This window comes from Ostreococcus lucimarinus, chromosome 14 (assembly GCF_000092065.1).
Source record: "Ostreococcus lucimarinus CCE9901 chromosome 14, complete sequence".
Lineage (NCBI taxonomy): Eukaryota > Viridiplantae > Chlorophyta > Mamiellophyceae > Mamiellales > Bathycoccaceae > Ostreococcus > Ostreococcus sp. 'lucimarinus'.
Window position 1 is genome coordinate 478,861 of NC_009368.1, and position 22,977 is coordinate 501,837.

The window sequence follows — 22,977 nt, forward strand, 5'->3', positions numbered from 1 at the left end:
GAAATGTCGACAACCCGACCAAGATCAATCATGAGGAAGTTTTGAGGGGTGTCCATCCGCATCGTGCTATAACGTTGCCATGTGCTATAACGTTGCCATGATATAGCACGATCGCTATATCCCGGTGATTTCTCCCCGTCGATGAGTGCAGGCCAATTTCCGGTTGCAGGCCAATTTCCGGTTCCGGTTGCGCTGATGGCAACATTCTCACCATTTTTGTCAATGATTTCCAATTCAGCAATGTAGTAGCGGTACTCTCTACAACAAGAATTCCTCCAAGAGCTGCAGCAACTGTACGCGTACGTTTGATGATCTCCAGGTTTGACGTGCTTCCGCACGATGACGTATCGTCCCCGTCCCCCCGCCACGGTGTAGTTGTCGTGAACGCCACTCAACTCACGAGTAACGCAGGGGGCATGAGTACGCATGTTCTCTTTGACGCAGGAATCAAGCCCACTACGCCGTGGTATTTTTTCACTTGTTGAGCCGATGAACACGCCCCCCGTGGGAGGCGAGAAAGAGCCAGTTCGCTGGGCGGGAAGAAAATCGAATATTTGACCGTCTCCAGAATGCACGCTGTAATGACGGTCTTCGACGCCATCAATATGATCAGTTCGATCACCTTCAGCACGAAGGTATTCCAAATTGGAATTCCGCACGTATCGGCGCTGAGCCATTCCGTATGGTTTCCGACCAAACACGTGCATTGACATGAAGAAGTTCCGTAAACGTCTAAAGGAGACAGCAGAGACGTTGAAGAAATGAGCTCGGAATCCAGCCAGGCCCTCTGGAAGCTCTTGATCAAATCCAGCGGGAATTTGAATAACTCTGCGAGACGCATACGTTTCATTTACCGAAGGATACCAATCCCAGTCTTCTCTTCGTGCAATTGTATCGAAATAAAATTCGTGCAAGGCTGATGGTACCTTGTGCAGAACGTAATTTTCACCACGTAGTCGACAGAACCGTTGAATAAGTCCGCGTTCGTCGACGCTGTCGGCGTGTACGAATTCGCCCTTGAGCCAAGAGTGAGGCATATGCGTTCTCAACTGCGACCCGTCGTGATTCATCTCATCGAGAGAAAGCGCGCTCGGACCGTAATCAAATCCGACGCACAGCGCATTCGCCTTGCAGCGTTGCGCGCAGAATTCCTTGAAGACCCCATGTTGACGCGAAACACTCGTCTTCGAGAGCGCAAAAGCCGGGTAGTGCGGAAGAACATCCGACATTGTGTATCGTTCCAACAAGTCTCCGCCAAAACCAATCACCCCGCTGGTGATTCGTCTATCCTTGATCACACCAGTCGCGTCCGGGCGCGTGACGCTCGTCTTGTAGATTTGAGTTTTCTCCGGAATCGACCCTGTCGTATAGCCCTGAAACCACGTCATGTCGCGAAGATCGATTTCGAAGATACCGAGATCGTGCCAGTTCGCAGCCTTCGAACACCGACTTGAGTCAGAGGCGTCGCATAAGCAAACGTGACCCCGGCGATCAACAAACGAGTCGCTCTTTTGGGCGCTCATATCCAACTCGAGATCGCGCCATTCCAAAAACGGGCGCATGGACGTCTCAATCTTTTGGTCGCGGGAATACAACTCTCCCGACAACAAGCCCGCACAAGTGGATTGGTTTACAGACTGGACTGAATCGACAGCACCGGGAAAGCACTGGCTCAAGGGATATCGACGTCGTTCAAATGTATCCGGCAAACCTTTGTCTCGTAGTCTTTGGAGAGCCTTTTTGTCGTACCTGTATGGTGCACGCATGCTGTACGACAAGTCCTCTTCGACGGGTCGGCCGACCGGCCGGACAATGTGATCACTTTGCCGAGCGAGCGTAGTCTCGGCCCAAATGGTGGTAGTATCGTCCCACGCGCCCATACATCCGACGTTGTCGCCCGCAAGCAGTCGTATCCATGCCTTGCGAGGTATTATGGACGTCCCACCTTCAACAAAGATCATATTCGTACGCTGACCAGAGAGCAGCCGCTTCGGCCCAAATCGTATCTGCTGCTCATCATATTTGGGAATACAAACGCTAGCCTTGTCGTCAAAACCATACTTGGCGCCGATCCGACGCGCGCATTGCAATCCGTAAGCGCACTGGTCGTCGCTCATGCAATGTCCTTCGTACGCCTGGCATACCTCTCCACCTCCGAGACCTCCACAGTAGTCGTAGTCACCATTCGTGAGATTGAATCGAGCGTTGTAAGCTTCCTTGTTTTCAAAGTAGCCATCAGAGCCCGAAAAATCGGCGCAACACGCGTACGGGTGAATTTCACTCTCCAGCGCGCACTGCTTTCCAGGAAGTCCCCCTCGAGAAGCGACGAAATATCCTCTGTCTGTAGCGTTTCCACACGTTTCGTTTGTCCAATAATACTTGCCGACGATATTTGGATCTCCATAACGTCTGGGGTTGCCTCCCCATTGCGTTCGTACGTAGCTGAGATCACATGTGTCACCGAATGCAAACCCACCGACGACGCCGCTAAGAAGTTCGTTCGCTGAACACAGACGCGTGCCAGCCTGCGCACACTGTCGCATGGCAAAATGACGCGAGCCAATGCTCTTGCCGCTCACGCCAGGCAAATTTCCTCTCGCGACGTGTTCCATATCACTCAATGCCTTTTTACACTGCTCCGATTTCTTTGCGCTCGCATCTCGATCAAAGCATGCGGAAGTGTCCGGAGCCACGGCTCTGAAGCCAGGCGCGCCGCACGTGTCAGAGCCTTGCCTCAGCGCAAAATAGTTTTTGAAAGTGAATCCGTCGGGCTGCATTCCGCCTTCAAGCTTTTCACAGTTCCGTGTCACGTTACACTCATTGTAGCATATTTGCTCAATCTCGGGTGGCCCATGACCAACCAATAAACCAATCCAACCGCTGGTATAGCGGCTAGAGTTTTTCGTCAAACTTGCCTTATCGTACGCAATAAGCCCTTGAGGATCATATGAATGCCAGTCCAAGTCGTATCGCTTCTCGCAGTAGTGAAGTGGCACCTCGCGCACGCAAGGATTTATCATATCACCAGCCGCAAAACACTTTACCTCCCGACGACGCGACACTGAGCATGTTTCAAAATCGGACGTCCAGTTCCGTGCGAGGCATGGCGACCATTCACCGATAGAGTAAAAATGATTATGTTGAAACACAATTCTGACAGTGTCATCGTCACCCGTTTTCAGCCTCAGGCCGTAATGCCATCCTTTCATTTGTGCATCCGCAGCGCCATTCACCATCACAGAAAGATCGCCCTCCAAATCACCAACGCCGTACTTTTTCTGAGTTTTAAAGTCGGTGAAACTCGCCACACAAATGGACTCTCGCCTATTGAAGTTAAACGAGTTGCAAGCCATGTTGCGAGTTGGACCTTTTTTTAGCGAATCACAGAGCGCAATACACTCTGCCATAGTGAAGGCGGCGCTGCTCTCGATCGCAATGGCTGGTACGTACTTTTCCGGGTACAAGCGATAATTGTCCTTCATTTTGTTGTCAAATCGACTGCACGCTCCTCGATTACTTCCGAGCATCGCGGATCCAACAGTATGCGTACAGGGTCCAAGTTTCGTGTCACCTCTGCAGCATGAGCGACCACACTGTGTGACTACGTTGGTCTTCGTGCGAGGCGCCATAGTCCCAGTGATTGTATTTCTTCTCTCAGGGCACTGTAAACGGTTCCATTCCAAGTGTATCGAAAGTCTTCCGCCGACGATGGGGTCAATACATCCAGTGTCATCAATCTCGTTGCCATGATAACACTCGTGACCGGTCAGATTCTTGGCGAAATCAAAGCAGCACCCGTAATCATGGCACGCGCGCGCGCGAGAATCAATGGACATGAACTCACTTCGAACGTCGCCGTAGTACGCCGTACACTTGAAACGATCTTCCATTTTAAGCGCACAATCAGCTTTACAAGAGTGGGTGTTACACTCTCGAGAAGTCTGTGGTAAAACACCACAGATGTGATCTTGGAGCTGCTCGCCGGATGTGGTGTTGACGCAAATCGCGCTCCGCGTTTGTCCACCTCGCTCGCACTTTCGCGAACAGTTACTCCATTCGCTAATTTCCCATCGGAATCCAAGTGGGTCTTCACCGTAACAATCAGCGTAGCCCCACAAGCCAGGCTTGGAGGTGTAGCACCAAGGTCTCGTGGAAGGCTCGGCCGGCGCACGACCCACAAGGGTTGGTTCAAAGAATTCAACGACTGTCTGCCTTTGACGCGCGTTATAGTCGGTGGTAAAGGGAAAGACGCACGGCGCGCCACCAGCTGTACCTTCACACGTCGGTATCGCTCTTGAATGCACGACAAAATCTGCATCATTGAGCATCGAAGAGCCATCGGTGACGCTCTTGAGCAACATCGCGCTCGTCGTCGACACATCAAACGGACGCGTTGTCGAAAGTCCAAGCGTGTCGTGCTTTTTGTACATCCGCGCGGCACAGTCCGTCGTGTTTATGCACGTATAATACCCTTGGCATTGGGAATCGCTTGCACAAAGCGTTCGTAGCCCAGTCTCTGATTTCCCGTTCACCGCGCGCCAAGCGAGAAGATCTGGAAACGCAACCATTTTCCCCTTGTGCGCCTTCCACTTGGCCTTGGAGTGCACACTCTTCTTGCGATAAAAATCACTCTCCGCCGCTCGTTGTAACCCGAATCCGCGACCGACCAAAGTACAGAAGTCCGTGGTCAGATCCTTCTTGAAACCCGCGCAGGCGAACCCTTTCGCGTCGCACTCGCGTTCACACGCGTCGAAAGACTCATAAGTCTCCATCAGGTTACTCCCGACTGGAATGCGGCTTCCGTGCCACCAATAATTTGTTAAATCATCCTCCAACGACCCAAGAGCGGCTTCGGGAACGTTCACGCCCGCTTTTTTCATGGCGCGCCCCAAGCGTCCTTCGGGAACGCACCAAGCATATGCCGTTCGACCGTGAATTCCGATTAACACGAACGTAGCGACGAGGATGAACGCGGCCGAGTTCCACCCAATCCATCTATCGCGCGTTCTTGTTCTTCTCGTCGTCATCGGTGCGTCAACGCCCGTCATGGGCGTTCGATTCTCGACCTCGTTGCCACGGATGGTGTTGGCGGAAACCTCGAGTGATAGCGCGGGTGAGTCTCGAACGAACGGGTGAGTTACGGGTGAGTCTCGAACGACTGTTTCTTTTCTCGGCCACGCGCGCGTTTTCTTTTGTCCGCCTCTCTCTCTCGCGCGCGTCGTCGAGTGATGCTGGTGCCGCTCGTGACGGATTTAAGGGCTTGAACACCCGCGTGTAAAGGCAGACACTTTATATAGCACTTTGGGAGGTTAAAAGGTGTCCCAAAGTCTCATACATTGGCCTATACTTTGGCAACATCCCGCGCTTTGATTACAGTACAGTAATATAACCCCCGCCAATGCGCGGGATGAATGGCATACATTCCATAGTATATGGGGACCGGACCGGCGGGACGTGTGATTTTTACCGTATGGGTCACGACTCGTCATTCGGAGTACTCGTATGGAATAATGAAACACCATAACTGCATTTACTTTTTGGTTCATTAAAAAAACCGTACGGGCATTTACTGCAGAATTGGCCACTTTTCGCGCGGGTTTCACTGGACACGTGTCAAAAACGTGGCTTTTCTGAAACTCGATTTTTGCTAGGGTTTAGCGTCTCAGTGTCCCGACGGAGATACAGTGCGGGGATCCCGTCGGCAGCACTCTCCGTCGCGCACGCAATGTCGAAGAAATCTGATCCACTGTATGTACCAGTCAACACGTGTGAAGACGACACAGTCGGTCTTCTTCGGACGATCGATGAAGTTCAAGTAGACGAGGGTGAAACCAACGTTACTTCGCCCGAAGATAATAATTGTGACGGCGGCGTTCGAGTAGTAGACATGGTTGGGTTGATACGGAACGGGCTGCATGCGCGGAGGTGCGCGAGCAGACGACGGTCCACCGCGATCATCCACGTTTTGTTAACTGTCGTTCTGGCAAGTTTTTTGCGTTCGACCTTGGCGTTTGAAAGGACAGATGGGTTTCAAGGCGAGCTTGAAGATACCGCACACGAAGGACCGGGAGCATCAAGGAGTTCGGTGGCGAACGAAACCGCGGCGCTGGGGTGTGCATGGGGGATACCTTGTCCGCCAGTGGCTCAGGCGGTGGTGGATGTCGTGTCAGATCCACATGGTGCTGCCGAAGATGCTGCGAACCTGGCTGGAGATGGACTCAATAGTGCTGTAGATGCAGCAGCGGCTGGGGCAACATTTTTGTACGATCAAGGGACGGCAGCCGCGAGCGCAGCAGCGGCAGCGGCGACAGAGTTGGCGTCGGCTGGATTTGAATTCGCCAAGGGTGCGGCCACAAGCGCATACGCGATGGGTTGCTCCGCGGCGGCGATGGCTTGGAACACGGCGACGGCGGTCTATGACCGTATGAGCGACCCAGAAAAATTTTTGTCAGACATGATTGACAGCTTTCCCACATCTTTGGGGGATTTGAAGTCGCTTTCGGGCAAGGCACTCGCAGTCGGTGGAGAAGCCTTCGTGGAGATGAATGCGAATAATCCCGTTGGACGCCAAGCGCTCGCTGCTGTCAAAAAGGCAAACGAAATCGGCGGCAAGTACGGTTTCGAGAACCTTCAGAAATTCACCGCTGTGGGCGCGTCGTTGACGAATCGCGTTATCCCCGGCGGTGGCATAATTTTTGAAGCCGTGGACGTCGTCGGTGAAACGGCGCAAGATGCTGTGGATACTGCGATTCTCATCGTGGAGTCTATGCTCAACGCTCTTGAGTGCAAAGTGTCGCCAGTCGATGTTATGGAGGTGATACAAAAAGTTGTCATCGAACAAATATCAAGCTGGAATGCGTTTGCGAAAATGTTCGAGGAGAAGAAGGGGACTGACTTCTTCTACAAACTCGATCATGTCATCTGCAATACTCTTTGGACAGTGGCTATGCCGCATGCGGACTTGATGGTGACGGCGATTGGCGTCCTCCTGGAAAAAGTCCAAGCCACTTGTCCAGGAGTTATCCCAGCGGATTCCAAACCAGCAGCTACGCTGGGGTTGATTTTTGACGCGTCTGTAAAAGGGGGCTCAATGAAAGGTGTATCTGCTGAGGTTGGCATCGGTGCTGACATTGATGGGAACAAATTTTGCTATTTCGGCTCCTGCGCTTACGCAGGTATATCGTTTGGTGGCTACGGTGCTGATGGGACGATGTTGGCGGGACTCAGTGTTTGGAAGTCTATGGATTCAGTTCCGGGCACCTCGAGTACATTTGCGTTCGCGGCCGATATCACCATGCCATTACTCCCCTCGTTTGATCCCGGAGTCACGTTCGTTTCAAACGACGCCGGGCTCATCGGCATCAGTGTCTCAAAAGAAATCCCCGGCGGCGACGAACCAAGTGGTGAATTTTCGGTCACGAAAGGGCGATGCGTAACGCCTGTTTGTGTCAAGACAGATGGTAATCCTTGTGGTGAGGGTCAGGCTGCTTGGTCCGACGTGGGCTCGCATGCGACTGCTGCAGTGGAGGCGATCAAGACGGATGAGTGCATAGTTGCTGGTGCCGGTGTGATTGAACAAAATGGTGGAATTTCCGTGAGTCGAGAAATCCGGTTACCGGCGTCTGGGGTGAACCTTCTTGCCGATGCTGAGGCAAACCCGACGGGAATGAAGAATTTTAAGCCCTCAAGCGTGAGGATTCCTGAGGGTAAATTCTTACTTGCGTTTACCGGTGGTGATGAAGCATTTAAGGGGAGCGAGACAGTGATTCGTAGCTATAAGTCAAAACTCAACAACCGTTTGTATTCAATGACGTCCTTTGTCGTTTCTGACATTGCAGCCGAGTTTCACGAAGAAGCGCCAAAATCAGTTGGCCCAGAACATGCTGGTTCAATCAGTAAATGTAAAGCGATGTGCGCGGTGAAGAAACACTGCTGCAATACGGATGAATCCATCGGAAGTAACCAGTATCTAAGCTGCCTACAGGCATGCGTCGTCCGCGTGCGTGGAACCGACGAGCGGACATGTAACTCTTACTGTGCATCTGCAACGACTTCTCGTCACATTAATGGTTACATGTACAACCTCGCAACATCTTGCGCTGATGTCGTTGCATCCGAAGGAAAGTTATGTTCTACTCGGTACGGTAGCGATCGTTCAACCTGCCTATACGGTTGTTCGATCGGACGCGACCCCGAACAATCGCTCGCAGTCGTCAAATCCACTGGATTCTATATGCAACTTCCTGCGGCACATGTTACCCCCAGGTCGACGAATAATTTGCGCGATCGGACGTTGAGTAGTGTGATTGTTCGAGCCGGGTTTGTTGTTAAACTGTACGCCGGGCGCGACCTGAAAGGTCAATACCTGACGCTCGGGAGTTCGGCGACGCTGTATGGTAACCATGCGAGGTTCTATTCATCCTTACGCGGATCATTCCCGAACACGAAGTTTGCCTGGGCAAATTTCAATGACAGAACTCGGAGCATCGCCATCTTGGAGGCGCCTGTGACGCTTTATACGCAACCCAATTTCCATGGCGATCATGAATCAAAACTTGAGCATGCATTTGACTACACCAGTCTCGGTCCGACAGTCGGGGACAGGCATGTTAATTCCATCTTTCTAAGAGAAGGATCTGTGGTTGAAGTATACGAGGGACGCAGTTTCAACGGTCGAGGCATGCAGTTCATATCCAGCGTATCAGATGTCCGCCGCGCAACTGAATCCATCGGTGACCTTTCTAGACCGACATGGCAAAGAGTTTATGGAACTGCAAGTATGGTTGACGCGGGTCGTGAAGAAGTATATAGTATTCACGCAGATGACGTCGCAAATACAAAGCCAGTTGATAATTCTGGTGACTGGTCGGACTTTTTGACACTGAAGTGGAGTCATATTTCTGTTGGGCCCACAGGCCATGTATGGGCGATTCGTAAACCTTACGGCAACGCTTATCACTGCATGCCACATCAAACCTCTTGCAAGACCAAATGGGAGTATACCAGGCTCACCCAGCTGGATGCTGGAAGTTTGTACGTTTGGGGGGTGACGTACTCGGGATACGTATACAGGCATCTCGTGAACACACACGAGGGTTCATGGACACGTGTAAATGCGCCAGATACGATGAAGCATATCTCAATAGGCCCAAGTGGCGATGTCTGGGCGGTATCGACGACGAATAAAGTATATTTCTGCGTGCATCCGTGTACTGGATCGTGGCGTGTCATCGGCGCATCCGCACCCGTAAAACGTCTCATATTTACTGTGAACAATGACAAATATATGGCTCGTGTCGATTTGAAGACTGACGGTAGTATTAATTTCAACGCTGGTCATAAAGTAGCTGGCTGGTTGAGTCTAAGCGGAATCACGTACGCCACGAGCGGTCTCAACTATCTTTCCCTAAACTCGCGTTATTGGGAACATTATAGTGGCATGAATGGCTACTGGTCGCCAGCCCAATACTCGTGCTCGAACGGCCTCGTTTCTGTGACTGGGCTCGTGAAGACAAAAAATCATGGCTGGGGGCAGGTCATCGGTACTCTCCCGTCAGGGTGTCGTCCGACGAAAGCACTCATCTTCACCACGAATAACCACGATGAGCAGGCGCGAGTGAACGTATACGCCGACGGGACGATCAAATGGGGTGCCGGCGGCAAGGGTCACGGATGGTTGAGCCTAAGTAACATTGTCTTTTCGACCAGTGGCAACGCGCTTTTACCTCTGAGCAATGGTTGGGCGCACTACAGTGGCACGAGTGGCTACTGGTCGCCTGCTGAGTACTCGTGCGCCGACGGCCTCGTGGTCTTGAGTGGATTAGTACGCGGTAGTAACTGGGGTTCTACTATCGGCACTCTTCCTCCGGGTTGTCGTCCGAAACAAGCTCTCATCTTCACCACGAACAACAGCGATAAGCAAGCGCGAGTGAACGTGTCACCGGGGGGGGTGATCAAATGGTCACGTGGTGGCAAGGGCCACGGTTGGTTGAGCCTGAGCGGCATCGTATTTGCAATGACTGGGCTGCAGTTGATGCCTCTGAGCAACGGTTGGAAGTACTATAACGGCGCGAGAACGAGCGGGTATTGGGCACCCGCACAGGTCGCGTCTGTGCGCGGCCTCACCGTTGCTCAAGGCCTTATCAAAGGCGGTGGATGGGGTGGAACAATGGCAAAAATTACCGGTGGATGCGGATATATGAGTGATTTAATGTCCCTGACTAAGAAGAACGCGGGTCAACATAGCACAGCACATAATGGCGTTGCAAGCCGCCCGTTGACGTCGACTCCAAATGGGCGCTGGGGGGGTGGCACGTGCACGCACACGAATCATGCGTCCGACCCATGGTGGCGACTTGATATGGGGACGACGAGGACCTTGAGTTCGGTGGAGTTGTTGAATCGCAACGACTGCTGCAGTGACCGCTTTATCGGCCTCCGCGTCTACATCAGCAATCATAACTCCTACGTAAAGGATCATCCGAGTAACAAACAGTGCGGGCAGACGTTGGGATCGCCGAATACTGCCTGGAATATATTCGACTGCGGCGATGCCATCTCTGGGCGCTACGTATACGCCACCCTATATGGTAAAGCAGCACCGTTAACTATCTGCGGTGTCAGGATGTTCGAATCAAATACGATGATAAAGCAGCTGGACGTTGGAAAGCGCTATGTTTACGGAACCAGTACGAATGGTCATCTTTTTAAAATCCGTGCCGATGGGGGCGAGGATAACTGGTCCCTCGTACATCGTTATAGCGAATTCGGCGGTATTGATGCCAATTATGTTTCAGTCTCACCGCATTCCGAACAATCGTCGTTCCTGTGGGTTACAAACCAAGCGAACGAAATTTATCGCCAATCCATCGGAATACAAATCTCTTCCATGAGAGTCGCCTCGGCAATCGTAACTGCTTACAAAGGTGTGGGATTTACCGGTGATAGTCTGCCCCTGACTTCCGGTTTTTATAACTTTAAGACGCTCGAGGCAGACTCAGACGCCGGATTTAAGCTCACGAACCTCAGAGCGTTTGTGCGAAGCATCAAGTCTATAAGGATCCATCCAGACTACGAGGTTGAGCTGCGCGGTTATAATCAAGCACGAGCAGTCGTCACCTCTAGTACAATGGGAGTACACGATTTTCATAAACTGGACACAGAGGGCAAGGAACACGAAGAGAATATAGTTGGAGCTACAAGATTTCCGCGACCGAGCGGTGTCTCACGCAAATCGACGTTTATGCCAATCGAAGCAACTACGCTAGGAACATGGATCCAAACACGAACTGCCAACGTTTACGTGATGTCAGATCTATCAGCCACCCCAAGTGCTCTCATTAGGTACATTGCTGCGTACGGCGATGCAGAATATTGCAAAATGATCATGTTTCACGTGCGTCACGGCGATGAAGTCTCTGTTGTGCCTGAGGAGGCTGGATATGCGACTTTTGGCATCAGAGATGCGTCTTCCGACAAGTGTCAGAATCGCGACGGTGTACTATCGCTCTGGCGTATAAAGCAAACTCCGAGATTGGCGCGCCGCGCGACAGATGCAGGCTACGGCATCGGAAAGTTGAAATTCTCGATTTTGGGAGGCTGGACGGGAGAAATAGCCTCAATGAAAGTGATGAGAAAACTCACTTATGTCCAAGGGTACTCCGGTGGCCGTCATCGTAATGAGGGAGGAAATCCAAAACGGACTCCACGAGAATGTCGGGACATCGCTAAAAGCAAGGGTTTACCTGCCTGGGGATTTCGAACCGGCCGTCATAATGATCCTAACTGGCGGTTTACGTGCTTCTTTTATGAGCACGGATTTGGGAGATTTGCGGGTAATGATGACACAATGCATATGACAGGATGCGTCGATATATCCCGAAAGACCGCAAATGGCTGCGCACTGAGCGCATCAGCCAGCGCGCGGTTGGGTTCTGAAGACTTAGAGACTTACCCTCGCGCGATGGCGAGACCAAAGGCGAGACTGCTAGAATCAGACTGGTACTATATCTCTGTCTGCTGTGTTCTCGTCAGCCTAGCGTCTGTGGTAGCGTTCGTCGCATTTCGACGCTCGCGAACGTCGGGCAAACGCATTCTACTTGAACGAGTCTCAACGAACTACGGTGCCACAATTTAAACAAATCATTTCAAACCATCCTATTATTGGCATTGTGGTAAGTACAATCGACCTCACGGAAAAGGCAGGCGGTACTGGCGTCGAAGAGTCGCGTGAGATTTCGCTTAAGATTTCGGCACCCTCGCTTAAGATCTCTTCAGAATCGAATCTCTGAACGCAAGGCGTGGATGTACATTAAACCATGAACGAGGCGGGACACGGTTCGATTTTTGGATTACAAGTGTAGGTCTACTTTTACGTTTCGTGGACTCCGCTCGAGTCGGCCGATGTCACCATGTCAGGTGTTTCGAGTGCACTAGAGACGTGACCGCCGATACACAGGACGTCGAGCTCGGCGTGCCTGATTTCACGACTCGGCGACCATGGTTTGAAACCGAAATGACCATCGGCTTCAGGCCCAGGCGCGGCCGCAATGCTACTTTAAACTTAATTTTTTTTTTTTGAAAAAAGAGTAGTAAGAGTAATAAAAATAAACTTTTTTTTTGTTTGAGTTGGGGCCCCCCCAACATGATAAAACCGCACATCGACGTTGATGTACCACATGTAAGATTTCTCCGGGAACCAATCGTGTGAGTGAAGTGGTCAAACCAAGCCACGCAACTCATCGACCGTAAATTGATACTTGTCGAGACTGCGCTTCGAAGGCAGCGTGCCGCGCGCTCGAGCATTCTTGAGGCACGTCTTACGCAGTATCTTTTCGCGTGCTGCTTGTAATAATTGAGTTGTCTGTAGTTACCATCGCCGCCGTCCCGCTTCGGCGTATATTGAGCTCTGCTGTAGGCCGGACTCTCGTCCACGTTCTCGTGGCACGCCTGCTTCTGGCTGCGTCCAGTAGCTCGGGAGTTGAATAAGCCGTCACGCTTCTCTCTCATGTAGGCACTTTTACGTTGATGGAGCTCTCCAGCTGGAATGTCCTTTTCGAGAACTCTCACGTCCGCGTCGCCAAACGTGAAGATTGGATGCCGTGCGTATTTATGCGAGGCAAGGCGCGCTCTGATCGAACCTGTCGTCGATCCGATGTACGTTTTGTCACATTTCGCATTATCGCTATACATTTCGTACACGCATCCCGACGGCATTTGTCCTGGTTACCTATCTATCCCTAAGAAAATATTGTTGCCTCCTCCTGCGGTTTGCAGTCACATTCGAGAGACCATAGGTACTCGTGTCGCTGCGTGGGGTGCAAGGTCCGGGATGTAGATATCGAACCGCCCGATTTCACACCTGGACGTTCGTGATCCGTCGAGACCTGACGAAATGACGAACTTGTTTTGTCGTCCCGAAATTCGTCAGCCCGTCGTTCGGTCACACTTTGTGTGTACCAATGATGAAAATGACGAAATGTTAAAATATTTTAATGTTTATTTTTATTTTAGATCTATGACAAGCAACAGTGTAGACCTTTATGAAAACAGTTCGTCATTCGTCATTTCGTCAGGATCCAAACCATGGTCTTTTTGGTGTCTTGTTGAGTCTTCATATTGCAAATGTACGAATTACAAAATTAGTATGAGCACCAGACGACCGCCGGCGCGAGCTCCGTCTCCCCCGTGTACCCATTGTTCTTCAGCCACTCGAAGCACCCGTCGCGGTCAATTTCCCAATAAACGCCCTTCTCGTCCCTACCTTGCCTCAGGTGGTCCTCTTGCATTGGGACCCTGTGGCCCTTTTCCTTCTTGAAGAAGTCCTTGAGCTTATTACCGACCTTCGTCGCGCTATCTTGACCGCGCGCAGCCGCTGGCAACCACGTCTGGTATTCGATGAAGATGTCACTGTTGCGGATTTTATTTCCAACCCACTTCTCAGGGAATTCAACAGTGACGCAATGCTCAAACCATCGAGTGAACTTGGGCATGCATCCACGCTTCATTTCCGAATACGCATCGGTCGTAGGTCTGTCTTTGACGTAGTCAAAGGTCGATAGGTCGAGCCCCATGAGATGGTCGTAGATTGCCCTCAAGTTCCTCGGATCCCTGATGTAAACCTCGCGGAATTCCTTCAAGAATCCAGTCTGGTCGTTCAAGTGCGTGAGCAGTGGCTCCATGACGACGAACCGACGATCACTCATTTCCAGAAAGACCGGGTAGTCGTCGTTCGAGAAAAATAGGAACCCAACCAGATTCATGATGACGTACAGCTGCACGTGCTTCGGGTTGATTGTGAAACTCGTGTCCGTGAGCATCGACTTCAGCAACTTTCTATACATTTTCATGATGCACTCATCTGCTTCGTTCAACGCGAGGCACTTTTTGCCTTCAATCATGTTCGCATGCGTCCCAAATATGTCCTTTTTCGGATCAGCCGTCTCGTGAAACGTCTTGCCCATGAGCGCGTGAAGCAGGTGCAGGAAAGTGCCCTTGCCGGTACCTTGGACTCCTCGAAACACGAGCGACGTGATCGGCTTCTCTTCGGGTCTCTGGAAGAGACACGCGAACCAATTCGAAGCGTACTCGAGCGCATTTTCTGAACCGCCACATAGCACCAGGAGGAGCTCGAGGAAAGGCTTCACGTCGCCCTCTTTGCCCAGTTCACTGGGGATGCCTTCGACCGGGTAGCCTCGCCACAGATTGTACGTCTTGTTGCTGCAGTTTTTCGGGACGACGTCGAGGTTATCGTACACCCGTTTATTGTCGTCGTCGAGCCACTTTTCGATGAACCCGTTTTTCTTGCCTTTCCTCAAGACACCGTTCTCATCGACAAAGGAGAGCTCTCGATAGCGCCTCACCAAAGCGGCCTCGCTGTACTTGGTAATGTCCCCGGTGGTTCCATAACAGCTATCGTCGCAGAAGAGGTCCTTGGTTAAGATCTTTGCGACGTGCTTCTCGAACTCACGGCGGACCTCGATGTAGCCCGCAGACGTGCCCTCTTTGATTTCGTTCTGCTCCTTTTCGGTGATACCGGTCACCAAACACCCAACCTCAAAGCGAAACTGTCTGGGCTTGCAGTTGCCATGGTTTTTCACGGTGAGCACGCCGAGACCGACCTCGGCGACGTAAAAGTGATTCCCACCGCCCCTTCCATTGCCTTCGTGGAAGCCCCCACAGCAAGGACATTGGCCCACAGTGGTGCCTCGCTGTGGGCGACATTGGTCGCATTCAAAATCATACGATGTCGCTCCACTGAGCCAATGTATGCCCGTGAACCCCATTTCCTCGAGCAAAGGTGTCACAGATGCTTGCGTAAAGCTGCACTCCGTGTCCGCGCGTTCGACCTTGTGACCGACTTTGCCATCAAGGAAACTGTACAAATCGTTGGGCATCGGTGGTAAATTGTTGATGTCGCCTCGGAGTAGCTCGTAGCCCGGGGCATCGGCACCGACCACGTAGTTACCCGTCGTACGGATATCGACGAACCCTTCGATGCCCACCGTGCCTTTCCAATCGCCGAATCGTTCTTCGTCCCATGCGAAGTACGTGTGGTACCCGCCTGATCGCGTTTTGACGATATACGCGCCTTCCCCGCCGACCTTGCGCGTCAACATTTCTTCCGTGAGTTCAAACTCGCACTTGCCACCGTAACAATCCCAGTCGATGACGAGGACACGGTTCGGTCGCCCTGTCAGCACGCCGTACATTTCTCCTGGGATGACTTTCTGCGTATTCCGTTCATAGTTTGCTTCATCGAGGAACCCCCTGCCGCATGTTGGCTCCTTGTCCTGGTCGAGTGGGATCAGATGCATGCCGTTCGTAAATTCTCTGGCGTCCATATATATCACATAAGAAAAGAATTCTTTAAGCCGTGTTTTTCCTGGTCACATCGGCGCGATGACTGATTTTCAAGTTTTTCAACAGCCTGGAAAAGCACGCCAGCACGCCCCACTGGTCAACATTTTGCCACTTTTTCGACGAGATCGGGGTACTGCAAAGCACACGGCGAAGACGGGTGGCCGATGATCCATGTGTCCGTGTCTTCTCTGATGATTCGCTCCCGTTCATGGCTCAAGTGGTCGCGCGACCTCGCGCGTGAACGAAGGTGCCAAATTTTAGGTACCAGAGGTGCCCATTTCTTCGTGGTGAGATGGTCCCTCGTGTACCACGCCGCTCCCCTTTAAGTATGAAAAGTTATGTCCAATATATTGCGCGCGATGTCCGATGGTACACCATACAATTTCATAGTTAAGCCACACTTATTATATGACGACAGTGCCTACCTGTCGGTGGTCACGGAAAAGTTGCGTCTCAGACTGAGGATGGCGTGGCTCATGCGAGCTATATATACCTCATATATACATATATTAACACTTATAACACTATTAATGTACAATTGATTGGATGAGGTGCTCAGTCCACCCGCGCGAGGTCAACAGCAGCAATTGTCTATGCACTTGGAGCATGAGTTTTTGCACTCGCACGACGGACACGCGCAGGAGGTGCATCCGCACGACTTACACGTGGTCGCATCGGGACACGCGCATTTGTCGGGGCCACAAGCATCACAGTCTTTCGGGCAGCACGCCTTGTCCGTGGACTCAGATTGTACCGTCCGTGCTGCAACCCGCGTCGGGCGCGAGACGACGCGCACGGCGCGTGGCGCGGTTCTTGACAATACGAAATCTGGTATCTGCGTACTCTTTACCTTAACGGCGGAGACTTTGAGCATTGTTGCGTCGAGGAATGGGCCAAGGGTAAGTAACCTCGTGGTCGGCACGTGCCCGCCTTATACAATCGACGCCTGAAAAGGGAGACTGGATGAGATCGAGGGCACCCCGTGAGCGATCACTCTTCGACGCGGAACTCGTTCCTGTAGACGGCCAGCCACCACTCGAACGACCATACGGCAGCACAAAAGTACATCCACAACGTGTACGTATCGAAATGGCTGCCTATACTCAAGCGACGTTAACAGCACCTTCGTCGTCGACAGCCGTAAGCAATTCGAAGATAAGACTACGCCGTTCACGAACAACTACGCGCACACATTCTGATCCGTCCGAAAGTACGCCGTTGAGTGAAGAGGCGCAAATCATAGTTGATGCATCGGAGGCGTACCCAGCGCAGACAAGCGTGGATTATTCGTTCGCAAGGAGTGGGTTCAGTAACCAGTGTGAACGAGCACTCAACGAGCAAATCAATGTCGAGTACAATATTTCGTACGTCTATCACGCCATGTGGGCGTACTTCAATCGTGACAATATCGCATTGGCTGGCTTTGCTGAACACTTTCGAAAAGAGTCACTGGAGGAGCGTGCGCATGCGGAACAACTCATGGAGTACATGAACTTACGAGGCGGCAAAGTTGAGCTCCAACAATTGTTACCACCACAGAGTGAATACGATCGCCCGGAGAAAGGATGCGCACTATTAGCCCTGGAGCTGAGTTTGAGTCTCGAAAAGTTGAATAAAGAGAAACTGTGTGAACTGCATCGCGTCGCTGAGGATGCAGGAGACGCACATATGTGCGATTTTATTGAAGGCGAGTTATTAGACTCGCAGGTTCAAAGTGTGCGACAGGTTAGCGAGATGGTCGCCACGCTATTACGCATGGGACCGCCAGCAGATGGTATGGCAACTTGGCACTTCGATCAAACCTTACTTGAGGTGGCATAGAAGCGGATTGTATCTCGTTGAGTCTAGTCACTTTCGTGTGCTCGTTTCGTTGGTTTCTGGTTACGAGTTCTTCCGTTGTTCTAAATATAACATATATTTAGACATATCCAAACCCTAGTACAATCACCCTAGGGTTTAGTCAAACTTTAATCAGTTTTATCTAAATTAATTTTCATCTGTCGTCGCGAAAGATGAATCCTCGCGACAGAAAAACAGGTCTAAACCTTAAACCCTAACTTCGGTTGGGCTATATAGCACTTTGGGCGGTTAAAACCGCGCCCAAAGCCCCATATATTGTCCCATGTTTCGGCCAAATCCCGCGCTTTGAGGATGGCGTGGCTCATGCGACCTATATATGCCTCATGCGTACATATATTAACATTTATAAGGGTATTAATACATAATTGATTGGATGGGGTGCTCAGTCCACCCGCGCGAGGTCAACAGCAGCAATTGTCTTTGCACTGATCAGTCCGTGTTTGACAAGGAGACGTTCGCGCGAAAGTGAGTGGAGTGAGATAAGCAAAATTGGGATTTTTTGTTATTTAAAATGACTTCTTTTATATCGACGATCTTGTCTCGATTATACGCTGACCTTCGCGGGTGCTTGTTGTACTTGTACGTACACGACCCAGCTAGTCCGCTTTGTTGTGGATCTTGTCGCACTTGTCGAAAGCGTATGCGGCGACGGTACTGCTGACCCCGGACGGATCAAAGACTGATGCGAGCTCAGCTGCCGCGCGGACCGCATCCGTCTCTGATTCCGCGCTGTTTACGTTTTTCATCGCAGAAAAATAGCCGGTAGTCTTACCAACCGCCTCCATACCTTGGTCGAGACTATTTGCCGCCTTTTTCAAAGCAGCAAGCTTACTCCCAGCTTCGGCAACGTTAGCACCGGCACGGGCTGCAGCCTTGGCCCCAGTTGTCGCAGCTCCACTACTCCCAGCGGTCGCTACAAATGCAATAATTTCCAACGGCCCGAGAATCATATTAGTTACCGCGGAGCCACAAGCGGCGTCATCTTTTGCGGCACCCATACCGCAGTTCACCCACTTCTCACCGCTCACTGTTGGAGGTTGGCCCCAGCAAACTGGACCGACGCCATTGTAACCACTGCGACATTTCTTGTAACACAAACCAGCGTCGTACTCCAAACCAGGAGGACACGTGGCTGCTTCAAAGCCGTGTGAGCAGTATATCTTTTTCGGGCAACTCGGCGCAATTCCATGTGCGTACCCATTGCCGGTGCAAGAAACGCCGCACAAGTTGCAGCCAATCCGGTTCGGATGACTGCTAGGGCAAGGAGGATAACAAAGTCCAAGACAGTCTTGTCTTCCTTTTCTGCTACAGTGCCTTCCGCCGCATACGAGTCTTGTCCTCGCGTTCCCCAAAAGGCGTCGACCGTTGGCCGCATGTTCGCCAAGGGTGGATGATGATGATGACCAGTACTCCCAGCCACACTGGACGGTACCAACACCACGACCGCGGTTACCTCTGTTACAAAAAAGACCATGATCATTCCAGCCCGAGCCGCAGCGTTGATGGCAGTCGTAGCCAAATCTGGCATAATTACCGAGGTGGTGGCATTTGGTATAGCACAAGACGCCCCCTGCAATTGTTTCTTTATTGGAAGGGCAATGAGACGGGACTTTGCCCACATCGCGGCCGTATGAGTTTTTCCAACAGAACTCGACGGTGATGGCGTTCGCAACGACAGCACCCTTCGCATTCGACGCAGCACTTACACCATCACTAAAGCTGTCCCATTTTCCGCCCAACCGAGCAGATAGCATCGCTTCGTGTACCTCCAATAATGCCTTGTCTTGCTCAATCTCTTCGTGCAGTTTTTGCATATATGCTGAGACGTTCACTGGCGCCGGTTGCGTCGCACCCTCATCCACCGTGGCCTGCCAAACGAAGTTCGAATGCTCATCATTAGCAAGATTTTCATCGTCACGCCTGCGCAAATGTTGTTTAAGCATCTTAATTCGTAATAGCGTCGCGTTTCTTCCGCCCTTGGTCGATATGAACATGCCATCCTCGGCTCCTGCCGCATTCAACCTGGGTTCGGCACCTGGGATCACCTCCCCAGGACCCGCACTCCCGAGCAACGCGTGGACTTCTGGACCGAATTCCATCTCGTCAACGAATTCGTCCAAGTGATCAGGGAGATCAAATTCACCCTGGATCGAGTGCGCGGACAATCCCAGCAACGCAGACGGCCCTTTCGGTGCACTTTCACGGTACGAGAACGAAATCACACCCACAGCAAACAGCACAGCGGCCTGCTTCACGGTACACCAGCCGCATGCCGCCGCTTTTCGCCCTTCACGTTCCTCCGTTTGTTGCCAACTGCGAGCGCCGTCGTTCGACGAGCCGGGCGCGCCGTATGTCTCACTAATCGCCGCCGCTTCGTACGTCGGCATAGTTTGTTCCTTTAGTCGAGCGTCGGATTGTGGCGAAACGGCGGGTGCCCTCGGTCGGTCGGACGGACTTTCGCGGTCGGTCGGACGAGGGGCCCGTTGGCGCCCCGCGGGTGTGTGTACCAGCCCTTAGGGTTTAATGTATATTAATGTATTTATGGGTATCATCCCGCGCAATTCGAGGGGTAGATTACTGTACTGTACAGTAACCCTCTAGTAGAACACGCTAGGTGAAATCAAGCGCCGCGACCGTACGCTTATTCTCGTCGGCGTTTGCCGCTGCCGCTGCTACTGCTACTGCTACTGCTACTGCTCGAGGACGAGCTCGAAGACGAACTTTCGTCGTCGTCGTCGTCGTCGTCGTCGTCGTCGTCGTCCCACGTCGATTCATCCTCGTCTTCATCCTCTCTTAATTCATCCGCAAACTCGCGCGAACTGCGCACCAAAGCCTCTTCAAACTGCCGCTGCGCCTCGCTCCGCGCGCCTTCGAATCGAAACACCAACCGCGGCGTGTGTTTCATCGTCAACATCTTCGACAGCATCGTCCGTATTTTCTGCGCGTTCCGCTCCAACGCGTTCCCCGCGATGTGTTCCTCCCCCATCCGCGTCGTTCCGTACAGCACGTGCACCGTCTTAAAATCTTTCGACACGCGCGCGTCCATCACGTTCGCCCCCGTGCCGTCAAACTTGTGCGCCAGCTCCTCGTGCACCACGCGCTTCAGCGCTTTGCGCACGCGCGCGCTCTGTCGAATCTGCGCCTTGTCCTGATCGATCGTCGTCCGCTCCACCTCGATCGGGCGTCGCGCCGCGCGCGGGCGCCGCGTCGTCGTCCCCGCGAAGTGCGCGCCGCTCGCCGCGCTCGCCGCGCCGCGCTCGCGCGCGCCCGCGCGCGCCGACGACGCCGTCGCGGTCAGGCGCATCAGCGCTCGCGTCGCGCGTCGACGCATCGTCGCGTCCCGCGTCGCGTCGCGTCGCGTCCCGAGCGCCGCGATGTCCCGAGCGCCAATCGCCGCCGCGCCGCTCGGCGCCGCGCGCGGGACGCGATGCCACCGCCGACGCGCGCGACGCCCGCGCGCGGCGCGCCCGACGTCGCCCGCGAGTGGGCGGCCGCGGGCGTCGGGTGCGCGCTCGCGGACACGGTGTTCAACCCGCTCGAGGTGCTCAAGGTTCGCGCGCAACAACGACCGGACGCGGTCGCGCTGCGAGCGCTCGCGCGCGAGGCGATCGCGCGCGATGGATTCGCGCGGGGCTTGCTCGCGCCGGGACTCGCGGCGACGTGGATGCGAGGGCTGTCGTACACGGGGTTTCGAATCGGGCTGTACCCGACGACGCGGGACGAGGCGCTGCGCGTCTTCGGCGGCGACGGCGTCGGCGCGCGAGTGCTCGCGGGGGCGGTCACGGGCGGGATAGGCGCGGTGGTGTTTAATCCGATCGACGTCGTGCGAGTGCGGATGCAATCGAGCGAGTGCGGGTATCGAAGCACGGTGGGGGCGTTCGCGGAGGTGGCGAGAGAGGAAGGCGTGAGACGCGGATTGTGGCGAGGCGCGGGGGCGTGCGTGGCGCGCGCGATGACGCTGTCGGGGTCGCAGTTAGCGACGTATGATGTCAGTAAACGATGGTTGTTGAAAAATGGGACGTTTAGCGAGGACGCGCCGCCGTTGCACTTTACGTGCTCGTTCGCGAGCGGCGTCGTCGCGCAAACCGTCACGCAACCCGTGGACACGCTCAAGACGCTCGTCATGTCCAACGTCGGCGACAAGCGAGGCGCGATGACCATCGCGCGCGATGTCATCGCCAATCACGGCGTTCGCGGGTTATACAGGGGCTACTTTGCCGCAGCCGCGCGACAAGGTCCAGTCATGACGCTCCAAATGCCCATAGTAGAGGCGCTCAGAAGATTTTTGGGCCTCGAATACTTTTGAACTTTCGAGCGCGCGAGATTCGACGCTCGCAGCGATTCGTTGTATTTATCATCTATTCTTTCAGCGCGCTCGAAGCCTTCCCTCGCGCGTCGCGGTGCCAGAGCGCGGCCAACCTCGTCCGTACCTCACACCTCGACGCGCCGAAGCATGCGCGCCGCGACGTCGCCGCGGGTTCGCGCCGCCCTACGGCCGTCGACGCGTCTTTCGCGCGTGCGCACATCGCGCGCGACTCACACGCGCGCGGAGCCGTCGAAAAGCGAGGAAAAGGCGTCGAAAGACGCGCAAGATGAAGATGACGCGTTCGCGATTGATTTATCCGTCGACGTCGAAAAGGAGTTCAAACGCGGCCTGGAGTTCGGGAACACTGAAGTGCGCGCGCGCTTCCGCCCAGAGGCGATCTCTGAAGTCGACCGCGGGTTGCCGATCGCGGATTCGCTCGTCGCGGTGTCCGCGCAGGTGCTCGTGGCGGTGGCGGCGCTCAGCGCGGGAAACATTCCGTCGTGGTTGGCGCCGATTGGACCGAGGTGGCGTGGATTAGCGTATTTGTTGCCCGCAATCGTGCATGGGGCGAAATTAGCGAGCGTGTGGGTCGTGGGGGGGCTGGCGGGGAAGGCGTACGAGCGGAAGGCGTTCGATGGGACGTTTCGGGAGGCTATGCGACGAACGGTGAGCGGCGGATGTTTCGCCGTGGGGCTGCTGATATTTATCACGCAGATTGAAGTGGCGCATAAGTTTCACGAGTTAGGGTTGGGAGATCCCGTGCTTGAATCGTCGCCCGAGGGTGATTTAGTGATAAATGGAGCACTGTCTGAGCTTTTGGTTGACATCTTCAGCGAAGCCGGCGCGTTGCTGACGTGGCGAGCGATTAGGTGGAACACGTCGCCGACTGATCCGGCATCATTGCTGGAGGAGGAAGAGTAGCGATTAATTGTTGTGATTCGATTCTTGTA

The 22,977-nt window shown here is 53.3% G+C and overlaps 10 protein-coding genes across 10 annotated transcripts; 5 read left to right on the forward strand and 5 right to left on the reverse strand.

Annotated features, from left to right (window-relative positions):
- Positions 1-5,725: 5,725 nt before the first annotated feature.
- Positions 5,726-12,188, forward strand: OSTLU_25537 (predicted protein; the record flags this gene model as incomplete). Its single annotated transcript, XM_001421259.1, has 1 exon — positions 5,726-12,188. The coding sequence occupies one exon, from the start codon at positions 5,726-5,728 to the stop codon at positions 12,134-12,136; it is 6,411 nt and encodes a 2,136-aa protein (XP_001421296.1). The 3' UTR covers positions 12,137-12,188.
- A 217-nt stretch (positions 12,189-12,405) lies between these two features.
- Positions 12,406-13,215, reverse strand: OSTLU_93712 (predicted protein; the record flags this gene model as incomplete). Its single annotated transcript, XM_001421441.1, has 1 exon — positions 12,406-13,215. The coding sequence occupies one exon, from the start codon at positions 13,213-13,215 to the stop codon at positions 12,406-12,408; it is 810 nt and encodes a 269-aa protein (XP_001421478.1).
- Positions 13,216-13,640: 425 nt separating this feature from the next.
- OSTLU_27548 (predicted protein) lies at positions 13,641-15,710 on the reverse strand (the record flags this gene model as incomplete). Its single annotated transcript, XM_001421442.1, has 1 exon — positions 13,641-15,710. One exon carries the CDS (start codon positions 15,708-15,710, stop codon positions 13,641-13,643), a length of 2,070 nt encoding a protein of 689 aa, XP_001421479.1.
- Positions 15,711-15,867: 157 nt separating this feature from the next.
- OSTLU_27549 (predicted protein) lies at positions 15,868-16,071 on the reverse strand (the record flags this gene model as incomplete). Its single annotated transcript, XM_001421443.1, has 1 exon — positions 15,868-16,071. The coding sequence occupies one exon, from the start codon at positions 16,069-16,071 to the stop codon at positions 15,868-15,870; it is 204 nt and encodes a 67-aa protein (XP_001421480.1).
- A 128-nt stretch (positions 16,072-16,199) lies between these two features.
- OSTLU_27550 (predicted protein) lies at positions 16,200-16,403 on the forward strand (the record flags this gene model as incomplete). The annotated part of the gene is made up of 1 exon (XM_001421260.1): positions 16,200-16,403. One exon carries the CDS (start codon positions 16,200-16,202, stop codon positions 16,401-16,403), a length of 204 nt encoding a protein of 67 aa, XP_001421297.1.
- A 730-nt stretch (positions 16,404-17,133) lies between these two features.
- Positions 17,134-17,673, forward strand: OSTLU_6922 (predicted protein; the record flags this gene model as incomplete). Its single annotated transcript, XM_001421261.1, has 1 exon — positions 17,134-17,673. A coding segment is annotated over one exon (540 nt), but the record flags the coding sequence as incomplete, so codon positions are not given.
- Positions 17,674-17,707: 34 nt separating this feature from the next.
- Positions 17,708-20,140, reverse strand: OSTLU_27553 (predicted protein). Its single transcript, XM_001421444.1, has one exon. It carries the CDS (start codon positions 20,106-20,108, stop codon positions 18,318-18,320), a length of 1,791 nt encoding a protein of 596 aa, XP_001421481.1. The 5' UTR covers positions 20,109-20,140; the 3' UTR covers positions 17,708-18,317.
- A 222-nt stretch (positions 20,141-20,362) lies between these two features.
- OSTLU_93715 (predicted protein) lies at positions 20,363-21,025 on the reverse strand (the record flags this gene model as incomplete). The annotated part of the gene is made up of 1 exon (XM_001421445.1): positions 20,363-21,025. The coding sequence occupies one exon, from the start codon at positions 21,023-21,025 to the stop codon at positions 20,363-20,365; it is 663 nt and encodes a 220-aa protein (XP_001421482.1).
- Positions 21,026-21,187: 162 nt separating this feature from the next.
- On the forward strand, positions 21,188-22,009 carry OSTLU_5982 (MC family transporter: uncoupling protein-like protein; the record flags this gene model as incomplete). The annotated part of the gene is made up of 1 exon (XM_001421262.1): positions 21,188-22,009. A coding segment is annotated over one exon (822 nt), but the record flags the coding sequence as incomplete, so codon positions are not given.
- Positions 22,010-22,066: 57 nt separating this feature from the next.
- On the forward strand, positions 22,067-22,948 carry OSTLU_93716 (predicted protein; the record flags this gene model as incomplete). The annotated part of the gene is made up of 1 exon (XM_001421263.1): positions 22,067-22,948. A coding segment is annotated over one exon (882 nt), but the record flags the coding sequence as incomplete, so codon positions are not given.
- Positions 22,949-22,977: the final 29 nt, after the last annotated feature.

Coding starts and splice junctions, on each gene's coding strand:
- OSTLU_27553 (XM_001421444.1), bottom strand. CDS start 20,108: ATGCCGACGTACGAAGCGGCGGCGATTAGTGAGACATACGGCGCGCCC.